The sequence below is a fragment of the Podarcis filfolensis genome (assembly GCF_964270895.1).
Source record: "Podarcis filfolensis genome assembly, chromosome: 5".
Lineage (NCBI taxonomy): Eukaryota > Metazoa > Chordata > Lepidosauria > Squamata > Lacertidae > Podarcis > Podarcis filfolensis.
Window position 1 is genome coordinate 66,090,129 of NC_139608.1, and position 18,799 is coordinate 66,108,927.

Sequence of the window (18,799 nt, forward strand, 5' to 3'; positions counted from 1 at the left end):
TGGTTTCCATCCTGTATGTGTGGCTTTTCTATGTCATTCTATAGGACCTCATTTACCTTCTGGGCAACGTTCTGAGGACTTTATGCCAGTGGTGGACAGAGGCAATACTAGGCAGATCAATTACTGTAAATTTTACCTGAGCAATTTCCTTCTGTTATGGAGACCTTGTTTATTGTTGTTGAGCTTTTCTTCTTTTTTTACAAAAACACCAAAAGAACACTGACCACAGAGAGTACAAATTTAGCTGTGTTGTTCTGTTTCACGGAGAAGAGATTCTGCTTCATGAGATGGCTCCTGTATGCCATAATGAGGTATGATGACTACTCACAAAGTCTTCCCACTTGACTTGGCTTCTGCAAGTTGGCTTATTATATGGCTGATTCATATAAGCCTTCTGCAAATTAGCTGCCTGAATTCTGTATCACAGACAAGGTAAACTAAATCACTGCACTATGGTTTTCTTCTAGACTTACATGTTAAAGTTCACTACTGTATATCAAACCTTGTCGGTGATACTGCAGCCTCAGAAGAAAATAAATTACATCCTAAACATGCCATTTCCAGGAAGGGGAAAGAGAACTACCATCCAATGCTGCTTAACGGGAGGCTCTGAAATCAAACTATATATGACTTTCCATTCCGCATGGGTGTAAATTGAGAAAGGCAACTCAAAGAATGGCAGTAATTCCATATATCGAAATTCGATCACATATATAGAAGAGAAAAGAGACAGATCAGGAGACATGGAAAGCAACTTGTCTCTTTTCTAACAATTCCAGAGTTAATGTGACGAGCCTTCAGAACTCTAATCAGTTCCTTGTAGTGAATTGCAACCCCCAAAAGTATTTGGAAGACGGGTCTGATTGACATTTTGCAGGCTCTAGCTCAGGTTGCAGAAATGATACAACATTCAATAGAAGGCACATGACGGCTTCCTACAGGGCATTCCAAAGAGGCCATTTGTTCTCTCATTGGTTTATTACTGCTGGTACTTCTTCTCTTTGTGCACTGAATATGAAGGTCTGAGAGAAAATGTAGGAAGCTGCCTTGTGAGTCAGACCACTGGCCCATCTAGTTCAGAATTGTCTACACTGAATGGCAGCAGCTATCCAGGGTTTCAGGAAGTGGTCTCTCCCAGCTTTGCCTGGATATATTAGGGACTGAACCTGGGACCCACTGCATGCATGCTGGGTGCTCAACCACTGATTCTTCCTCAGCAGTTAACATTTTACTGCATACTTTTGCATGTCAGGAGAGATGGGGTGGAACCCGAATACACAGGCACACTGAGGGTAGGGTGAGCATGTGTACATTTTGTGAACACCTAAAAAGAACTTCTTATGTACCAGAATTTAAGAAATCATATATTACTGGAATAGGTAATTTTTAGATCCTTTCAAACGTAAGGTATTCCAATGAGATCAGAAGGCACCAAGATGATTATACTCTTAATGTCAGGCGGAAACCTGATTTAATAATGTTTTTACAAAATATAATTAGCAAGAAATTACTCAAACCAAGATAATGTGGTTCAGAATAGCAACAATCACACTCTGTTCCAATGACTAAAACCTACAATTATCATTAAGCATCAGCACATTAGGTAATTAGTTATTGAATTCATAAAGCTGGCATGAGATCATTATTTCTGAGGAAGCTACTTTTCTTCCATCATTTTAGAAAACAACAACACCAGGATATTATAGTTATTGGCAAAGTTGCAATTGATTGACAAAGATCATCAAAGGAAGATTTAACATGGATTTTTTATTTTATTTTAATAAACTTGCTTTCATTATCTGTCACATTCATTATCTGTTTATGTTGCTTCAAGTCATTCAGAAAGCATGCTTGCTTGTGTTGTGAACATCAAACATTTTAGAACCCTGGGTTGGAGCACATTTATACCAGGAGAGGTGTTATATCCTATGCTAAGAAAAAGACATAAGATATGCATTGACTTGATGTGCTTTAGCACATAAAAAAGGCTACCGTTATCATCCTCCACAAATGCTTTGAAGGGGTGAGTGCTGCCAGATTAAGAATCTTTATATTAACTAACAGCATGATGTTATGTGTTCTTAAATGGCAATTGTCTCCATTGAACTCCATAGGATTTACTTCCTTGCATAAACACCAAAGATCAGGGCTTCAAAGCTTCAATTTACAAAGCATTAAAAATGGAAATGCCACAAGCATCACAATAAAAATGTGTGGTTAGTGTCTCACAAAAGGAATTGTATCCATACACGCCCCCCTACACCCAAGCTATAGTGTCTATGGAACAGTGAGCAGCCCAGCACAGACATAATAGTAAAAGGTAAAGGGACCCCTGATCATTAGGTCCAGTCACGGATGACTCTGAGGGTTGCGGCGCTCATCGTGCTTTACTGGCCGAGGGAGCCGGCGTACGGCTTCTGGGTCATGTGGCCAGCATGATTAAGCCGCTTCTGGCGAACCAGAGCAGCACACGGAAACGCCGTTTACCTTTCCGCCGGAGCGGGACCTCAGTTCAAAGTACTGGTTTGTAAATGAGGAATCGACCCAAAGAACCTACACTGCAAAAATGTCCTTTCCCTTAACTGGTCAGACTTAAACCATAGAGTAGCATTACATTTGTACCTTGCCAAATCTAAGCAACACTAAAAAAAAAACAGAGTCCACAATAAGGATTTGAAGTGGGTTCACAAATATTGGTTCAGGGGTCTAGTGTCAGTTCAAATGTACAGTGGTACCTCAGGTTACATACGCTTCAGGTTACATATGCTTCAGGTTACAGACTCCGCTAACCCAGAAATAGTGCTTCAGGTTAAGAACTTTGCTTCAGGATGAGAACAGAAATCGGGCTCCAGTGGTGCGGCAGCAGCAGGAGGCCCCATTAGCTAAAGTGGTGCTTCAAGTTAAGAACAGTTTCAGGTTAAGTACGAACCTCCGGAATGAATTAAGTACTTAACCTGAGGTACCACTGTATTACTAAACCATGGTTGAGAGCAACAGTGTAAGAGAGGGGTAGATCCATACATGAGAGAAGAGGATGTTGGGGAAGGGGCCTTCCTGATGAAGGCTCCCTGCAAACCACAACTAAAAACTGGAAATCCACATCAGAAATGCATGCTTCTATTTCTCTCTGAAGTGTGAATGTCTTAGTTTCATTTGGGTGTCACTGCTTTAGGTGGACAGCAAAGGCAACGGCCAGGCCTATTTTAAACATGTGGGAATAACTTCAGACTCTCCTTTAGACTGGGTGGTCTCTCTCTCTCTCTCTTACTGGGAATGAGTATAAAATTTGTTTTTGGTGAGTGGTGTAGGTTTGGAAACTCTTTGCCTTGAGATGTTCCTAACTGCCTCACTAGGTGACCAAGCACTTACGAAAGTTTATTCCTACATGTTAATGTATTTTGCCTGCTACTTTGGTTTTAATTATCTAGATTATAAATGAATTTGATCAGCCTCCTTTCTTTATTTTAAGCTTGTTTCTGATTACTTGGCTTTTGCACTTCTTATTGCAGTTTTCACGAGATCATTAACTTTTAATTCTTAGCGTGGCTTATATTGTAATACTGGATTTTGAGCAGTTAGGAATCTTAACTTTTTTATTGCATTTTTAAAAGTCTAACAATGGAAATTATATAACTGGCCATCAATAATTATTCCGTGCATGGTTTACAGACAAAACATTGTTTAAAAATACAATATATAATGAAAATCAACCCCCACCAAAAATTCTCGAAGAAAATAAAACAGATATAGGGAAGCAGATGAAAACATAGACAGGTGGGCAAGTGCCAACAAGGAGCTTGCCCCACCAACCTGCCCCTCATTTCTGTTCACCTGTCATTCACATATGCTGTTAGTTTTCTTTCTCACTCACCTATAAATATGCTTTGTTCCTTCTGTGGTCCCTGTCAAATATTATCCTGGTGCCGTTACTGCTAACAGCAAGGAAAGGAATAATCAGATGCTCACTTTAAGTTCCCAATTATTCCTTTGTAGCTACATCATTACCTGCCCCACACCTGGTATCTGGAACATGGGAAGTGGTTATGGTTTGTGTGAAATGGCCTTGTGGGCCTTCCTGGGACCTATCCCAGGCTCATAGGCCAGAAGTTCCTAACCCTTGCTCTATAGCTATAATTGAGGAAACTATCTGATCTTTATCATTTGTGTTTCCCTGCAGACTCCAAAATCGTACTCATCAATATGGTATGAAAAAGTGAAAAGGGAAAGTATTTTTCTTGCTTTGCCAGCAGGAATGTGTAGATAAAGTATCCACGAGGCTCCCTTAACACCTCATCTCCAGGCTTATTTACTTATAAATAAAGCTAGAAAATTATACACGCTCTCCTTGGTTGTCCTAATGGCTCTATTTCGCCCCCTGCTAATAGCCTGCTATTGAATGACTATTTTGAAGCTTAGCAGGTTTTGATAAGATTGGCTACAATTACTTGGTGTCCTTCAGTGGCATTATGCTCTCTGCAGTAAATAAGCACTCCCCCCTCCCAAAAAACCCCCTGTCTTCCTCTAAAGACAATAAAAAATGCCACTCTGACTATGCTAGAATATGGGAGGTAGAGAAGATACAGGAGGGACAAGCACAATAATAATGGGCAAGTTCACTTATTCTCAAACTGATGGGACAAATGTCAGCTCAAGGCACTTTGCCAATGAAAAATTACTAGATAGCATAAATGGCTTCTTCCAACTGGCAGCTCTAAAGCCCATTTAGAGACATGTTTGATTTAGTCTTCAGTGGAATGCTGAAGATGTCCACAACCCTCTGCCAAAAGCTAGGATTTCATAGCAAAGAGGAAAATTAACATTTTCACGACTGTTTTGTGGCTTCTTTTACCTTACTGCCACAGTAGCACTTCTCGCGGTACCTGTACAGAAATGCTAGTCAAGATAAATCACTGCTGTATCCTAATACTTACATTAAACATGGTGTTGATCATGCAGAGCCCTTCTACAAACAGGCTCCTGTGATAGGATAAACTTCAATTCCTCTATGGATTAGATCACAGGAAATCCCTTAAATCCAAAAAAGGCTAGTGCTACAAAACCCCAAAACACTCATCCCTTTTAAAAACAGCGTTATCTGCTGGCTTTGGTAACAAGATGTTTAGGGAGAGTAGAGGGGAGTCTCTCTTTCCCATCCTCTGCCAACATTTTCAACCATTTGCGTCCATAGTTAGAAGGAGATTACTGAAGACTGCAGAGATACAATCTACTAGGAGAAAATGACTAGATTCTGACCAGTGGGGGAAAGTAACTATTTTGCAGAAAGTTCCCCCCACACCCCCAGAGGCAGGGATTGTTCCTACATGAAATTTGCCCAAGGCACCTATAACACAGGACCACTGCTTTTTTCTGGGGGGGACACAGGAGTACGTATACCCCTAAACATTTTCTGAATCTAAGTTTGGCCTCATTGAGGGGCAGTATTTCAATATGAGTAGGAAAATGAGGGTACACCAAAACATTTTTCTTTTAGAAAAAAAAAGCACTGCTTGGGACTGTCATGTTCCCACTAGTGACAGACTGGGAATACATGCATATTCCCTGTGAATGTTGACCAGTCTGACAACTACTGAGCTTTTCCCTTTAAGCTCCGTAGAATGTGAGATAGCTGAGTTGGTAGAGCATGAGATTTTTGATCTCATGGTCATTGGTTTGAGTCCTACGCAGGGCAAAAAGATTCCTGCATTGCAGGGGGTTGGACTAGATAACCCTCATAACCACTTCTGGCTCTGCAATTCTATGATTCTAAGATCAGTGCTTTGACCAACAATCAGAGTTTACCCATGGGAGATAATACAACTCTGTCAATCGAACGCCAGACTGAAACCCAGATGCTGCTGGGAAAACTGATTCCAACAAATTTGCGCTGCTATATTCTTACATTATATTAACAAAATGATTTTTTAATGCGGTGTTTTATTTCTTCACACACACACACACACACACACACACACAACACTTTTCATGCTTGGAGGCTTACAATAACAGCAAATCAAGGAAATAACAGCCCTTCAAAAGTTTTGCTTTGTTTTCTGTTGGAGCCACAAAGCTGTTCCAAATGCAGGCCCACCCCTTGCGTTTTTCCTGTTTATCATCAACACACTAAACCCTGATAAGGATTTCACATATAAATTGTTCCATAAGAAAAGAAAGTGGAGCAGGGAGGGAGGAGGCATTGGGGAGCTGGGGAGAAGTAAAAAAGAACTCTGCATTATGGCTTTATCCGTCTTGAGAACAATAATTGAAGTGCTCAAGCCAGAGGATAGGCTGGCATAAAAATGCATAGGAGCCACTGCTGGGTTAAAATAAATAAAAATAAATCATAGTAATCACTTATGTTGTTCAGAGGATTAAGGGCACTTATGCGGCTTTTAAAGAAATCTCTCCTGGGTGCAGGGTATTAAGAAAAAAAAATTGTTTTCCTTACCGGAGGGTCCAGATCCTCAGCTTCAACTGTTGTTATAACCGTGCCCTTGATTGCATCAGGAGCAACCATGCCCCTGTACAGAGGTTTGCTAAATACTGGGGAGTAATCATTCATATCCTGCAAAACATAATTAAGAATTTACTGCTGAAGCTGAAATGAAATTATGGACACATTCACAATAGTTCTTTCAAACTAGGCTCTGCTCAGCCTCTTCTCGTTATCCAATTCATTTACTACTGTCAGGCCTTCTGGCTCCTCAATTGTGTTACTTATCTGTGCACAAGACTGGTACTCAAGAGGAGGATGCAAAATTTTCCGTGCAATGTAAATGTGTAAAGAATTGACATAGAGTAGATCTGCTTCATCAGAACAATTGTCATTTCAATAAATGAGATAAATGAGGGACTGAGCAAATTCTTGTAGGCTGTGAAAATGCAAACTCTAGAGTAGCATCTTGAGAAATAAGCATATCACTTTTTTATTTTTAAAATAACTACTAATAGGTAGCTTTCATCTTGTGATCTCTTATGAAATTAGTTTCAGAGGTTTGGAGTGACCCAACAGGTTTGAGAGGGGGACTCTTTTTCTTTTTAACAAAATGTGATGCAAAATAAGTTGGATCAAATCCAGGGTTTTGTAGAAACTGTGATCAATCAAATACACTGGCAATAACAAACTCTGATACGAAATATGGTACCTAAACTTTCAGGATCATCATTAATGCATGACCTATGTATCCTATGGGGGGACTTTAACCATGCTCCCATGGTGCCAGTTTTTGTAGATTCCACTCACATGTTGAAACTAACGTTACCACTCTCCCATGCATGCAGGAAGAGGCAGCAATCAACCAGGAAAAAAACAACCAACCCAGTTTAAGGGAATCTGCTTGCACTGGATTTGTAACCCATATTGGCCAGAGTTCTCGACTGGGTATAGTGGGTCTATGTGTGTGGCAGGGCCCTTTCACATAAACCCTGAAGGTATAGCTACTCCTGAGTGTGATCCCCATGTATTCACTCAGCATGTGAATAGAGCTATTGTGGTTGGATGTGCTGCTCATCCAGCACAAGAAAAGCTATCAATGCAACAACCAGTCCAAGTAATCACCAATGCCACCAAGCTCTCTCTCTCTCTCTCTCTCTCTGTGTGTGTGTGTGTGTGTGTGCGCTCGCTCGCTCTGTGTCTGCATTTCTAGTTCATGTTTGTTTGTGGGGGGGCAGATAGAGCTCCATGCATTTTTTCCCCTTTTTGTTTTGCCTATCACCCACTTTCTCCCAGTTATCATTGGCGAAGTTTGAATCTGGTCAAGCTTAGAAAATTAAGTAGATGGGGGAGAAGATTTTTTTTTTTTTGTCAGGTTCAACATGCTAAGTGAAGGAAAGACCACATGCCTGTTTGGATGTTGCCTGGGGAAAAGCTTTTTCCAGCTGACAAACATATTCTGCAGATCAAGTAAAGTTCATATGCTTATCCACATGATGGCCTCTACACCAGTGGCTCCAGATTTCCCCTGCCCCTGACAGACCACATGAGGGTCTTGGTGGACCACCTAACAAGTTTTCTGCCGTTTGTAGCAATTGTAATATACTGTGCTAGTTGCTGAATTATTTTTCAATTGTCTTTTTATAGTCATGTTGTAGGCCACCTAAATGAAGTACCCATGGACCACAATTTGGGAACCCTACCTCTACACTACAAAGGTGCAATCTGAATAGCCCAAGAAGTTGGAGGAACTGAAGATAAAAGATGGAGATAGTGTGTAGGCTATTGCTTAAATTGCAGTTATTTCATACCAAACATTTCTCTTTATGGATATAATCCGTGTAGGAAATACTTGCTTAACTGTAATGTATGAAATATAGTGCCAGTATTTTTCAGTACACTGATCGCGCCCCCCCCCAAAAAATGTGGGTTTTTTTCCTATTTGTTCAAGAACATGTAAAACAAGGGATTATTTCAAGCAAACATCATATTCAGCCCTGTCAGATATTGCTATGTCCCTTTATTGTGTCTGTACTGTTTCCCGATAATAGATGACAAATTCAGAACGCCTAAACATTTGTGTTCATCTTCTGCATGTCCTTATGTCCTTTGTGTTAGGAAATCAGCAACTATAAATAGATATGCCAAAAAGAGAAATGATGTAGAACATCCTCTGATAAGAATGTTTCAGAACATCCTCTTCTATGGGAAATGACTGGAAGGCCTTATTTATATTTCTAAGGTAAACAAATCAGGAGCAAATAAAAGTATGAATGCAAAGTTGCCTAAAATTAGGGTCGCCATATCTGCAAAAGTGAAAATCAGGACACAGTTGTTGAGGTTTTCTTTGTAGGGGAACCAAAGTTTTTGAGATTTTTTTTTAGTAAAGCTACAATCATTTTTAAAGGCATTTTTGACATGATTTAACCCCCGTTGCTGATTTCTGAAAAATTATCCAGGATGCAATTTTCAAAGGCTGGTTCCAGGAAAATCAGGACTTATGGCAGCCCTAGCTAAAATGCTGAAAGACAAGAAGTTTTTGACCTAAAAACACATTTTTTCTACTGAGTCAGTCAACACATGAATATTTGGTGAGGTGAAAGTTGCACAATTAGCAACATAGAATGTTCTTCAACAGACATTCAAAAATTCAACTCTAAACCTTTAGCTTTATGTAGTGAAGTTCAAGGAGAACTCTACCCCATGATTTTGCTGATATACAAGCTTTGTTCTTAATCCCTTGTAAAGTTCACTGTTTGTAAAAAAAAGTTACTGAAATAATATTTGGAGAAATCTATTAAGGGAGTGGACAAGTTGGATATGATAGTAATTTAGCTAGAGGGAAAGGGCACACTTCCTTTGTAAGTATACGTGAACAATCAAAATTAGGTAAAATGATAGTTTTAAAAGAGCAGCTATTTTCTATGAATGAAAAGTTATGAGTGTCCAGCCTGCAATTTTTTTAAAAAAGGAAGGCTTTGTTATCCCACAAAAGGAAAAAGAGAAAAAAAATATTCTCTCTAGCCTGCATATGTCAGATGTATCAATATGTCAGATGAATCAATCAATATAAATACATTGTAAAGAATTAAGACATTTTAAAAGTAGCAGGGAGATTTGGTGATACAGCTTTTATGTCCTCAAGCAAAGTTACTCACGCACAACTGCATGGAGAAGAATGCATTATGGTTGGAGAATATCTGCCATTGCTAGGAATGGGGGCCTTTTTTTATCTCATTTGCCTTCAACTTGACGGGGTCTGTTCAACCTGGCATGTCTCCACACCAAGACAAAAGTGTGGTGGGTCATTTTCCGAGAGATGCCATTTGCAGATGCCTTAACAGCACATTCTGGGGAAGCTCTGTAAAGATTCATCAAATGTTTTGCCCAAGCCTGCAGGGAGTTCAGCCTCACCTTCAGCCTGACAAAGACCAACATTCTGGGTGAGGACATCACCAGTGCTCCACGCATAAGCATTGGTGGCCACATGCTTGAGGTAGTAGATGATTTTGTCTGCTTGGGCTCCACTACAGTACAACCAGCAACCTCTCCATTAACACTGAGCTGAATAAGCATATTGGTAAGGTAGCTATAGCAAAGACTTACTTCTCCAAAAGGGTATGGGAGAATGTGATGCTAATGACCAATACCAAGCTGAAGTTCTTCCAGGCTTGTGCGTTGAACTCTTTGCTTTATGGTAGTGAATTGTGGGCAACTTACACTCACCAGGAGCAACACCTCAATGCCTTCGATATGCGCAGCGTCAGGAAGTTTTTGGGCATGAGGTGGTAGGACTTGTTTGAGTCTCAAACAAAGAAGTGCTCTCTCAAGCCCATTTCCAACGTGTTCACACTCCTGTCTCAGTGATGTCTATTGGCTTGGTCATGTCCACAGAATGGAAGCTGGTACGATCCCCAAGGACTTGCTCTATGGGGAGCTGGCTTCAGGCACCTGGCCCATTGGCAGACCAACTCTGTGTTACAAAGATGTCTGGAAACGTGACATGAAGGCTGGCCAAATCAACCTCACCATGTGGGAATCCCTTGCAGACTGTAGTGCCTGGAGACTGTCAGGTTGTGTATCCACAGCAGTTACCAGAGGAGAAATGACCGCAGGAAGGAACACAGAAAGAAGAAACACCATGGTACATCTGCATCAGCACAACTGGATGCCTTCATGTGTCCTGCTGCAACAAAACATGTCTCTCCCTTATGGGTCTCTACAGCCACAGCAGATGCTGTAACTCTCCAACAGTTTGACTTTACCCCTGAAAGCACACTCTTCCATTGCCCCCCCCAAAACAAACAGATTCAAACAACAACTAGACTTACAAGAACACTGACAGAAATAATTTCATTTGAGTGTTAACTACGTATTTTAGCTGATTGCCATTTCCCTTATTATTTCATCTTAGATATTTAATAATACTCTGTTTATGTGTTACTCATCCATACAACATATCATTATTATAAATGTGACAAAAATGTAGAAAAAAGGGAAATGACATTCAGTTTGATGCTGTATCCTAAACATGAAGGGTTTTGTTTCAATTAATTATTTGTATTAGGATTTAGAGTTATGAAGACAGCAGAGACTTATACCACATCACAAATCCCTGGATTATTTCACTAGGGGGAATTATATGTATGTTAAACAGCATGGGAAACAATATTGTAGGATTTTGCATTGAGAATTGAGATGTGATAACCCCCTCATAACTTCTGCTTACCGAAACTGCACAGGCAAAATGGTGGTAGCAAGTGTCCTTTGACATTATCAGCCTGATGGAAGAGACACTGAAATAGATACTACCTCATATCTATTTGGACTTCTCTCAGGTTTCCCACAACTTACACTTCAGTTGTCACTTATCACCCACAATTCTGTGGAATAAAAGTTGCACATCTTTGCCAGGCATCAGATATTGCAATCTTTGAGTTGTCAGTTAGAGCTACAGTAGGAACCTCTCTTCACATGTTTTGCCACTGTATTATCTAAGGTAAATATAATCTCTTTCAGTTATCTCTGAATCTCTGGGCTTGCCGATCAGAAGGTCGGCGGTTCGAATCCCCACGACGGGGTGAGCTCCCGTTGCTCGGTCCCTGCTCCTGCCAACCTAGCAGTTCGAAAGCACATCAAAGTGCAAGTAGATAAATGCTTGGCAGGGGGTTGGACTCGATGGCCCTTGTGGTCTCTTCCAACTCTATGATTCTATGATTCTATGAAATAGGTACCGCTCCGGCAGGAAGGTAAATGGTGTTTCCATGCACTGCTCTGGTTCACCAGAAGTGGCTTTGTCATGCTGGCCACATGACGCGGAAGCTGTACGCTGGCTCCCTCGGCCAATAAAGTGAGATGAGCACCGCAACTCCAGAGTCATCTGCGACTGCACCTAATGGTCAGGGGTCTGTTTACCTTTATCTTTACCTAAATATAATCGCTTTCAGTTATCTCTTTCATTGACTAGGGTGACTACCCACAGAAGAACCCTAGAGCTATACCTGTTGTAAACATTCTCAGGGGGTTACTACTTCCCTATCATTTAAACAGACTGATGCTAGTTCATAGTACAAAATCAAATATTGCCATGCAAAATATTAATAGTGATCTGCATATTGTTTCTGTTGATTAAAATCAAAATGTTGTTTCATATTGCAGTAGATACAGCCTGAAAGCAGAAGACAAAATGCATGCTTTTCTTCTGAGATTTCATACTTAAGTATATGTGAAGATTGCCATGTAGGAGGAACGTCCATGAATTCTGACTGCACATTATGAACTCTGTCTTGCTAGCCTTGGAATTATGCCACAGTAAAAATAAAGACTGATAGACAAGATTTCCGGAAGCCATCCGTGTCATCTTGGCTCTGGCAAGATCTGCCAACACCCTTCCATCAAGATGTGAACTGACAAATCAGCTCTATTATATTTAAGAGTCTAAGAAGTTGACACTGACTTTGCAAAAGAGGAAACAAATATAGTAAACAAACAAACACAAGGTCAGTGAAGGACACACTGGGACATGCATTCTAGAGACATGGAGAAAGAATGGGAGGGTACTGAAAACTGGCCAACTTTTTACTGCCTGCTTAGCCTGGTCTCTTGCTTCCTCCATTCATTTTAGTGAGGTCTGCAGGGAAATAGTGCTTGGAGGGGCTGCAAGCAATTAGAAGAGATAACAAAATCACTAGCCAATAATGGCAAATAAGAGGCTCACTGAAAGCTAAAGTTCTGTTATACAAGATGAAGATAAATTAGATTATGATGTACAATTCAACCTGTAAATCAACTAGATTATGAAAACATAGCCCATTTCACCTGTTACGCTCACATTTCTAGTTTGCATTTGTTTTAGAAATGAATGAAAAATTAAAGAAACGAGCTTCCATTTGGTTAATCATATCTAAAGCACATACGGAGAAACATGTGAATGAATAAAACTTGTTTTAACTGCTTTGCACTGAAGGCAGTGTTTTGCATTGATAACACGGGCCAGGATGCTGTGTGCTGTTCACAGAAATGTCACTGTGAGAAGCAGTTGAGAAAGAGCAGTGAAAATAACAAGCCAAGAGATGTCAAAGAAAGATTACTGGGGCATGGGAAATAAAGGGAGGGAAGCAGTGAAAGTATACACAATCACAAAATTTAGGTATGATAGCATTTAGGCTATGTATGCCATTTCCCTTTCCGCAATCTGTCTGAAATTAGGCTGGATTGAAGTAGTGGGTGGAAACATGCCAATAGGATTACACATAGAGAAGTTACAATCAGGAGATTTGCAGCTGGTTTTTGAATTGAAAGTTACAGGATGGCCTATGAGGAGGCTTTGCCCAAACTGCTTACATTTTGACAGGTCTGATGCCCTGGGAGATAGCAAAATGCCTGCAAAGTTCATGCTGTTTGGAAGGAAAACATGGAACCTACAGATAAAAGAAGACTATGTGGATCTCCTGTTGATATCAGTGGTAAAAGGAATGATTGAGGGAACTGAATGATAAATGAACTAATGCAATTAAGATCTATTTGTAACTAAGATCTATTTTCTAGTTACACATTACTGGAACACATAACTTGTTTTCATTTCTATTTTGTATCAATTAGCAGAACTTGATTCTAGAACAGGCATAGGCAAACTCGGCCCTCCAGATGTTTTGGGACTACAACTCCCATGATCCCTAGCCAACAGGACCAGTGGTCAGGGATGATGGGAATTGTAGTTCCAAACATCTGGAGGTCCGAGTTTGCCTATGTCTGTTCTAGAACGTACTCATATTTTCTTCAGTCAAACCTGCACAGTTTGATAAAACCCAAGAGCTTGATGTAACCCTCTTTTTTTGCTGCCTGCTCCGATTACAAAAACAAGGACATGTGCAGGAAGGCATGGGAATGTTAGCTGACCCTCCTTTGTTTAACTGATATTAGAATGATTCCCTCTCCCAAATTACATGTTCCAGAAGTCAGTTTATCTAGCCAGTCAAGTATGTGAATCTCACTTTCATTATATGCATATGCTGTTGCATTACTTTCACAATCCTGGGCCGAACTTAAAACACTTATGAATAAATGTTTAGGTTATAAGGCAGAATGGTTGGCAATCAACTATGATAAAGCCAAAGTATTTATCTTTACAAATGAATATAAGAAATATATATGTGTTTCAGATCACTAAATAATTGAATGGGGAAATCATTTCAAATATTTGGGAGTTATTTCTCAGCCAACATTGTCCCTGTCAATTCAGATTCAAAACATGACATCTGGTGTATTGAATATTTTAGTGGCAGTAAAGTGGTGCCCTGCAAGATGAGTGCCTCGCAAGACGGAAAACTCGCTAGACGAAAGAGTTTTCCGTTTTGGAGGTGCTTCGCAAAACGAATTTCCTATGGGCTTGCTTCGCAAGACGAAAATGGCTTGCGAGTTCCCGCGGGTTTTTTTCCCTTCCCCCCCTTTTTCTAAGCCGCTTATCCGCTAAGCCGATAAGCCGCTAAAAGCCGCTAATAGCGCTAATCCGCTAATCCGTCAATGGGCTTGCTTCGCAAGACGAAAAAACCGCTAGACGAAGAGACTCGCAGAACGGATTCTTTTCGTCTTGCGAGGCACCACTGTACTAAGTTTTTATTATACAAAAGGAGAACAGCGTATACCTTCAGCTTAAATGATTCAGTTCTCGTGGACTTCCGGGTCAGCGCCATCGACGAATGGCGGAGTTCCTCCGACCGGAGGAACGGGCTCCGTGGAAACTGGGTCTTCCCACCGCGGCGAAGGCGGGGACCCGCTAGAAATCCCAGGCGGAGGAGCCTGGGAACGTGGGGTTCAGCAGAGCACCAAGAGCGCCTCCCCTACTCGCAGGGAAACCCCCTCTTTGGGGCTCCGGAGCGAAGTGGGGTGAGCAGCGCGGTGCAGCGAACCGATTGCTACTTTCACGGAGGGAAGCCGCACAGCCATCACCGGAGAGCGCTGACTTTTTCCTGATGACAATTGGACTCTAAACAAAGTACCCGTGAGTAAAAACGGAAAATTGGATTAAGAAATTTGTGAATTAGGCTCTGAAGCGGGAAGGTTTAAACAGGAAGTCCGCCTTCCGCTTTTTGTAAACAGACTGAAGCAAAAACCTTGCAATCTAATAGCCTGGAAAGTTGTCTTAAAGATTGAAATTTCCTGCATCTACTACCAGTAAAACCCCCTTGGAAGCAGGAGAAAGGGGGGGGATTTGACTGTTTAAGCCTGCAGGAGAGAGAGTAAAGGAATATAAGTTTCCATCGTCCCAAACCTGGGAATCGGGTGTCAGGACAGAAATCGTTGGAGACGTCCATTGATTAAAAGTGGAGCACGTTGACAGATAGTCAAAAAAAAAAAAAAGAGAAACAAACTAACTTCAGCGCTGCTTTCTGCATTTCAAAAAAACAAAGTATTTGAAAATCGAAAGTAATTTTCCTTTGTTGGATACGTTTTTAAAGATGGATACAAATAGAAATTGTGTCCCCTAGAGGGAGCCTGTCAGTTTGCTGTTGCAGTTTATTCGAAGACTTCACAGCTGCGAGATTGAGATCGTGGGACCAGTCGTTTGACCTTGAACAGAAATGTGCTGGGAGGAAGTTTTGGTGTCTGCCCTTGGCAGGACAAATGCATTGCTGGAGCAGTTGCATGAGAAGATGAACTTGATGAATGAAAAGTTGGACTTGATGACTGCTGTAGCCAGTGAATATGATTTAACAGGAAACAAGGATAAAGAAACTATACAGAGACCAATTCAGGAAACTGGTTCGACAGGGCAAGTCCAAGGGCAGATGAAGACGGAAGAGGTTGCGACTGCACCCCAAGCAACACAAATGGTGAGACCCAAAGTCCTGCAGGAGCAAAAGCCGCTGCTTTGGAAGATTGAACTTGGAGTGTGGCTGGAAGCGTCTGGAGTCAAGGAAGCTCTTAATTCTGGTGGGACTATGAAACAGGTTGACAATTATCTTTTGGATAACTACTTTTTGGATTACAATGACGATGACGGGGAGTGGGACTGCGGGGAATGGGCTAGCTTGATGAAGGAAAATGGAGATTATTACCGGCTGGAATTCCCCAGAGACCCACTCCCCAAGGAGAAAGGAAAGAAACTACGAAAGAAACCAACAAAAGACAAAGAAGAGCGTAAGCACAAACAAGAACAAAAAAATTTGCAGAAGGGGCATAGAAGAGACTTAAGGGCCTCGGACATAAGATCACCAGATTGATGGACTGGATGCAATGGTTAGAAAGGACCGACATAACCCGAGACCAGGAAGAAGGGACGTTGGATAAAAACTAGAGAAAAAGAAAAAAGTCTATAAAAAGAAAAATTTCTTTCTATTTTTGGAATTAGTGTAACACTAATGAAATATCAGGGATTATGCTGGAATGGAACCAATTGGCTTTAGTAAAAAGGATTTAAGGAGTTATGTAGAAATATGGTTTAAAATTTGAATTTTAAGATTTTTAAGGCAAGATAAGGTTAAAGAAATTAATGTAAATTGAACAATAGGTAAAGGTAAAGGTACCCCTGCCCGTACGGGCTAGTCTTGCCAGACTCTAGGGTTGTGCGCTCATCTCGCTCTATAGGCCGGGAGCCAGCGCTGTCCGCAGACACTTCTGGGTCATGTGGCCAGCATGACAACTGCACCTGGCGAGCCAGTGCAGCACACGGAACACCGTTTACCTTCCCGCTGGTAAGCGGTCCCTATTGATCTACTTGTACCCGGGGGTGCTTTCAAACTGCTAGGTTGGCAGGCGCTGGGACTGAATGACAGGAGCGCACCCCGCCGCGGGGATTCGAACCGCCGACCATGCGATCAGCAAGTCCTAGGCGCTGAGGTTTTACCCACAGCACCACCCGCGTCCCAAAATTGAACAATAGAATATAGCAAAAGATGGAAAGGATATGTTGAGTTAATAAATAAGATAGACTGTTAAGATAAATTATTTAAACAAAAATTGAGAAATATGGGAAGAATTTGCTGAAACAACGAATTAAGCTAGAATACAAAAAGGGAGGTGTGAGGAGGTCCAAGAAACAAGCAAATGAAAAGATGCAATACGGGATTTGTATTCTTTTTTCTTGTTTTTTTCTTTTTGTACTTTCTTTTTGATATATTTTTCTGTTGTATTTTTCTGTTCTTTTTTTATACTTATGTATTTTTGAAACTCTGAATAAATATCATATAAATAAATAAATAAATAAATAAATAAATAAATGATTCAGTTCTCTTGGATGTCCTTAAAAAGACAAGCTTCTCATACAAAATATAGGCACATATATATGTATGAGATAATCGGAATATATACACTTTATTGTATAATGGGCCATGAAAAACGGCAACAAATGTTTCACAAATATTCCTTAAATAAATAAAAGTGTGATCTTGACCCCACACTAAAGATGCCTGGAGGGAGCTAGCCTGCAGCAATAGTACTTTTCCAATGGCCTTTCTGTTAGTAGGAAGGAGGAAGCAGAGCCTGGGAAGGAAGGGAGCTATTGCTGTTAGTAGCTGAAAAGCTGTGTTTAGTGAAGGGGAGGGGGGTCAGCAGTTTTGAATCTGTGGGATCCAAAACTCCACAGATCTTCCAAAGGGCCAGGCTTCAATGTCCTCAGCCATGCCCACCTGGAGCTGGCATTGGAAAAACAAAGAAGAAATGAGTCATTTCTCGGCCCACATTGCCCTGGTCAAGTCAGATTCTAAACATTACTTCTGCTGCATCAAACTTTTTAGCTGCATTGCTGAATTTTTATTCTACAAAAGGAGAACAGTGCATACGTTCAGCTTCAAAGATTCAGGTCTTGCATACTTTTCTAATGATACAAACGTTCAGGACAAAGTACAGCAAGGGAGCATTTATTTTTCACACAGAAGATAATCAACTGCAACAATTATTGGTAATACTGAATCTACAGCAGAATCGTATCAGAAATAAAGGAGATTAAGCAGTGAGGAGTTTACAGTAAACTAAAGTACCGATTGCAAAGTGATTCAAGTCAGCATGGCAGGATTCACTAATACAGTGCCAAGTGACCACTGCAATGAGAGCCGAGATTTGCTAGAAGAACTACAACAAATGCTACTACTAGGAGAAACTCAGATTTTCTTCAAATGGCGTCATTAGGAAAATGTTATATTTTTAAACCTCAGCCTGTTTTTTGTTGGAGTAACGACTGATGGCCAGATGACCATATAATTCCATTACATATTATCAGTCTGCCTGACTCACTGTCGTTCTCTACTCCTTCACAACTGTTTGCAATGGCCTGAGTCCAAACCTATTCCCTTTCCCTGCATGCCTGCAGCCTGAGGAACTACTCTCACATCTGTTCAGGTGCAGAAAGGGGTGTGTGTGTCCTCTCCCTCCATTTTGAAACTTCCAGTAACCCTTTCACTGCCACCAAAACACAGTGTCTGCTGGGCTGAACTGAAGCAGCTGCCATGTCATGTCAGACCTTTGGTCCACCTAGCTTTGCATTGACTAGATGGCCCTGGCTCTCCAGGGTTTTAAACAGCAGATTTTCCGAGTCCCATCTAGAGATGCTGGGGACTGAACTTCTGCCCGCAGAGTATGTGCTCTATCACTGAGTTACAGCGCTTCCCCAATATTTTCATGCAGTATTTCCAGTCTAAATAGCAGTGGTACATTGGACTGCGTAATAAGTGCAATCAGAAAACCTATAGCAAGTTAGTGACTGAGTACTGTGAGGGTGGATGACTTTGCCTTGTCCTTTTATGAAAACTTTTTGGGATTCTCCTCGCAAGTCTTGGCTACTTTTCTTATGACAGTTGAAAATGGCCACTTTCTCTTATTCTCTCTCTTTAAACTAAACAGACCTTAAACTAATTGCAGTAATGTTGTTAACAT

The 18,799-nt window shown here is 40.9% G+C and overlaps 1 protein-coding gene across 27 annotated transcripts in view; it reads right to left on the minus strand.

The window, feature by feature from the left end:
• The window catches only part of PCDH15 (protocadherin related 15), a 633,377-nt gene that overhangs the window by 99,308 nt on the left and 515,270 nt on the right, over positions 1 to 18,799 (minus strand). For all 27 annotated transcript variants that reach the window (XM_083614042.1, XM_083614038.1, XM_083614050.1 and 24 more), the window contains one exon: positions 6,446 to 6,562. In XM_083614042.1, coding sequence (XP_083470168.1) covers positions 6,446 to 6,562 — 117 coding nt within the window. The remainder of the gene's footprint in view (positions 1 to 6,445; positions 6,563 to 18,799) is intronic.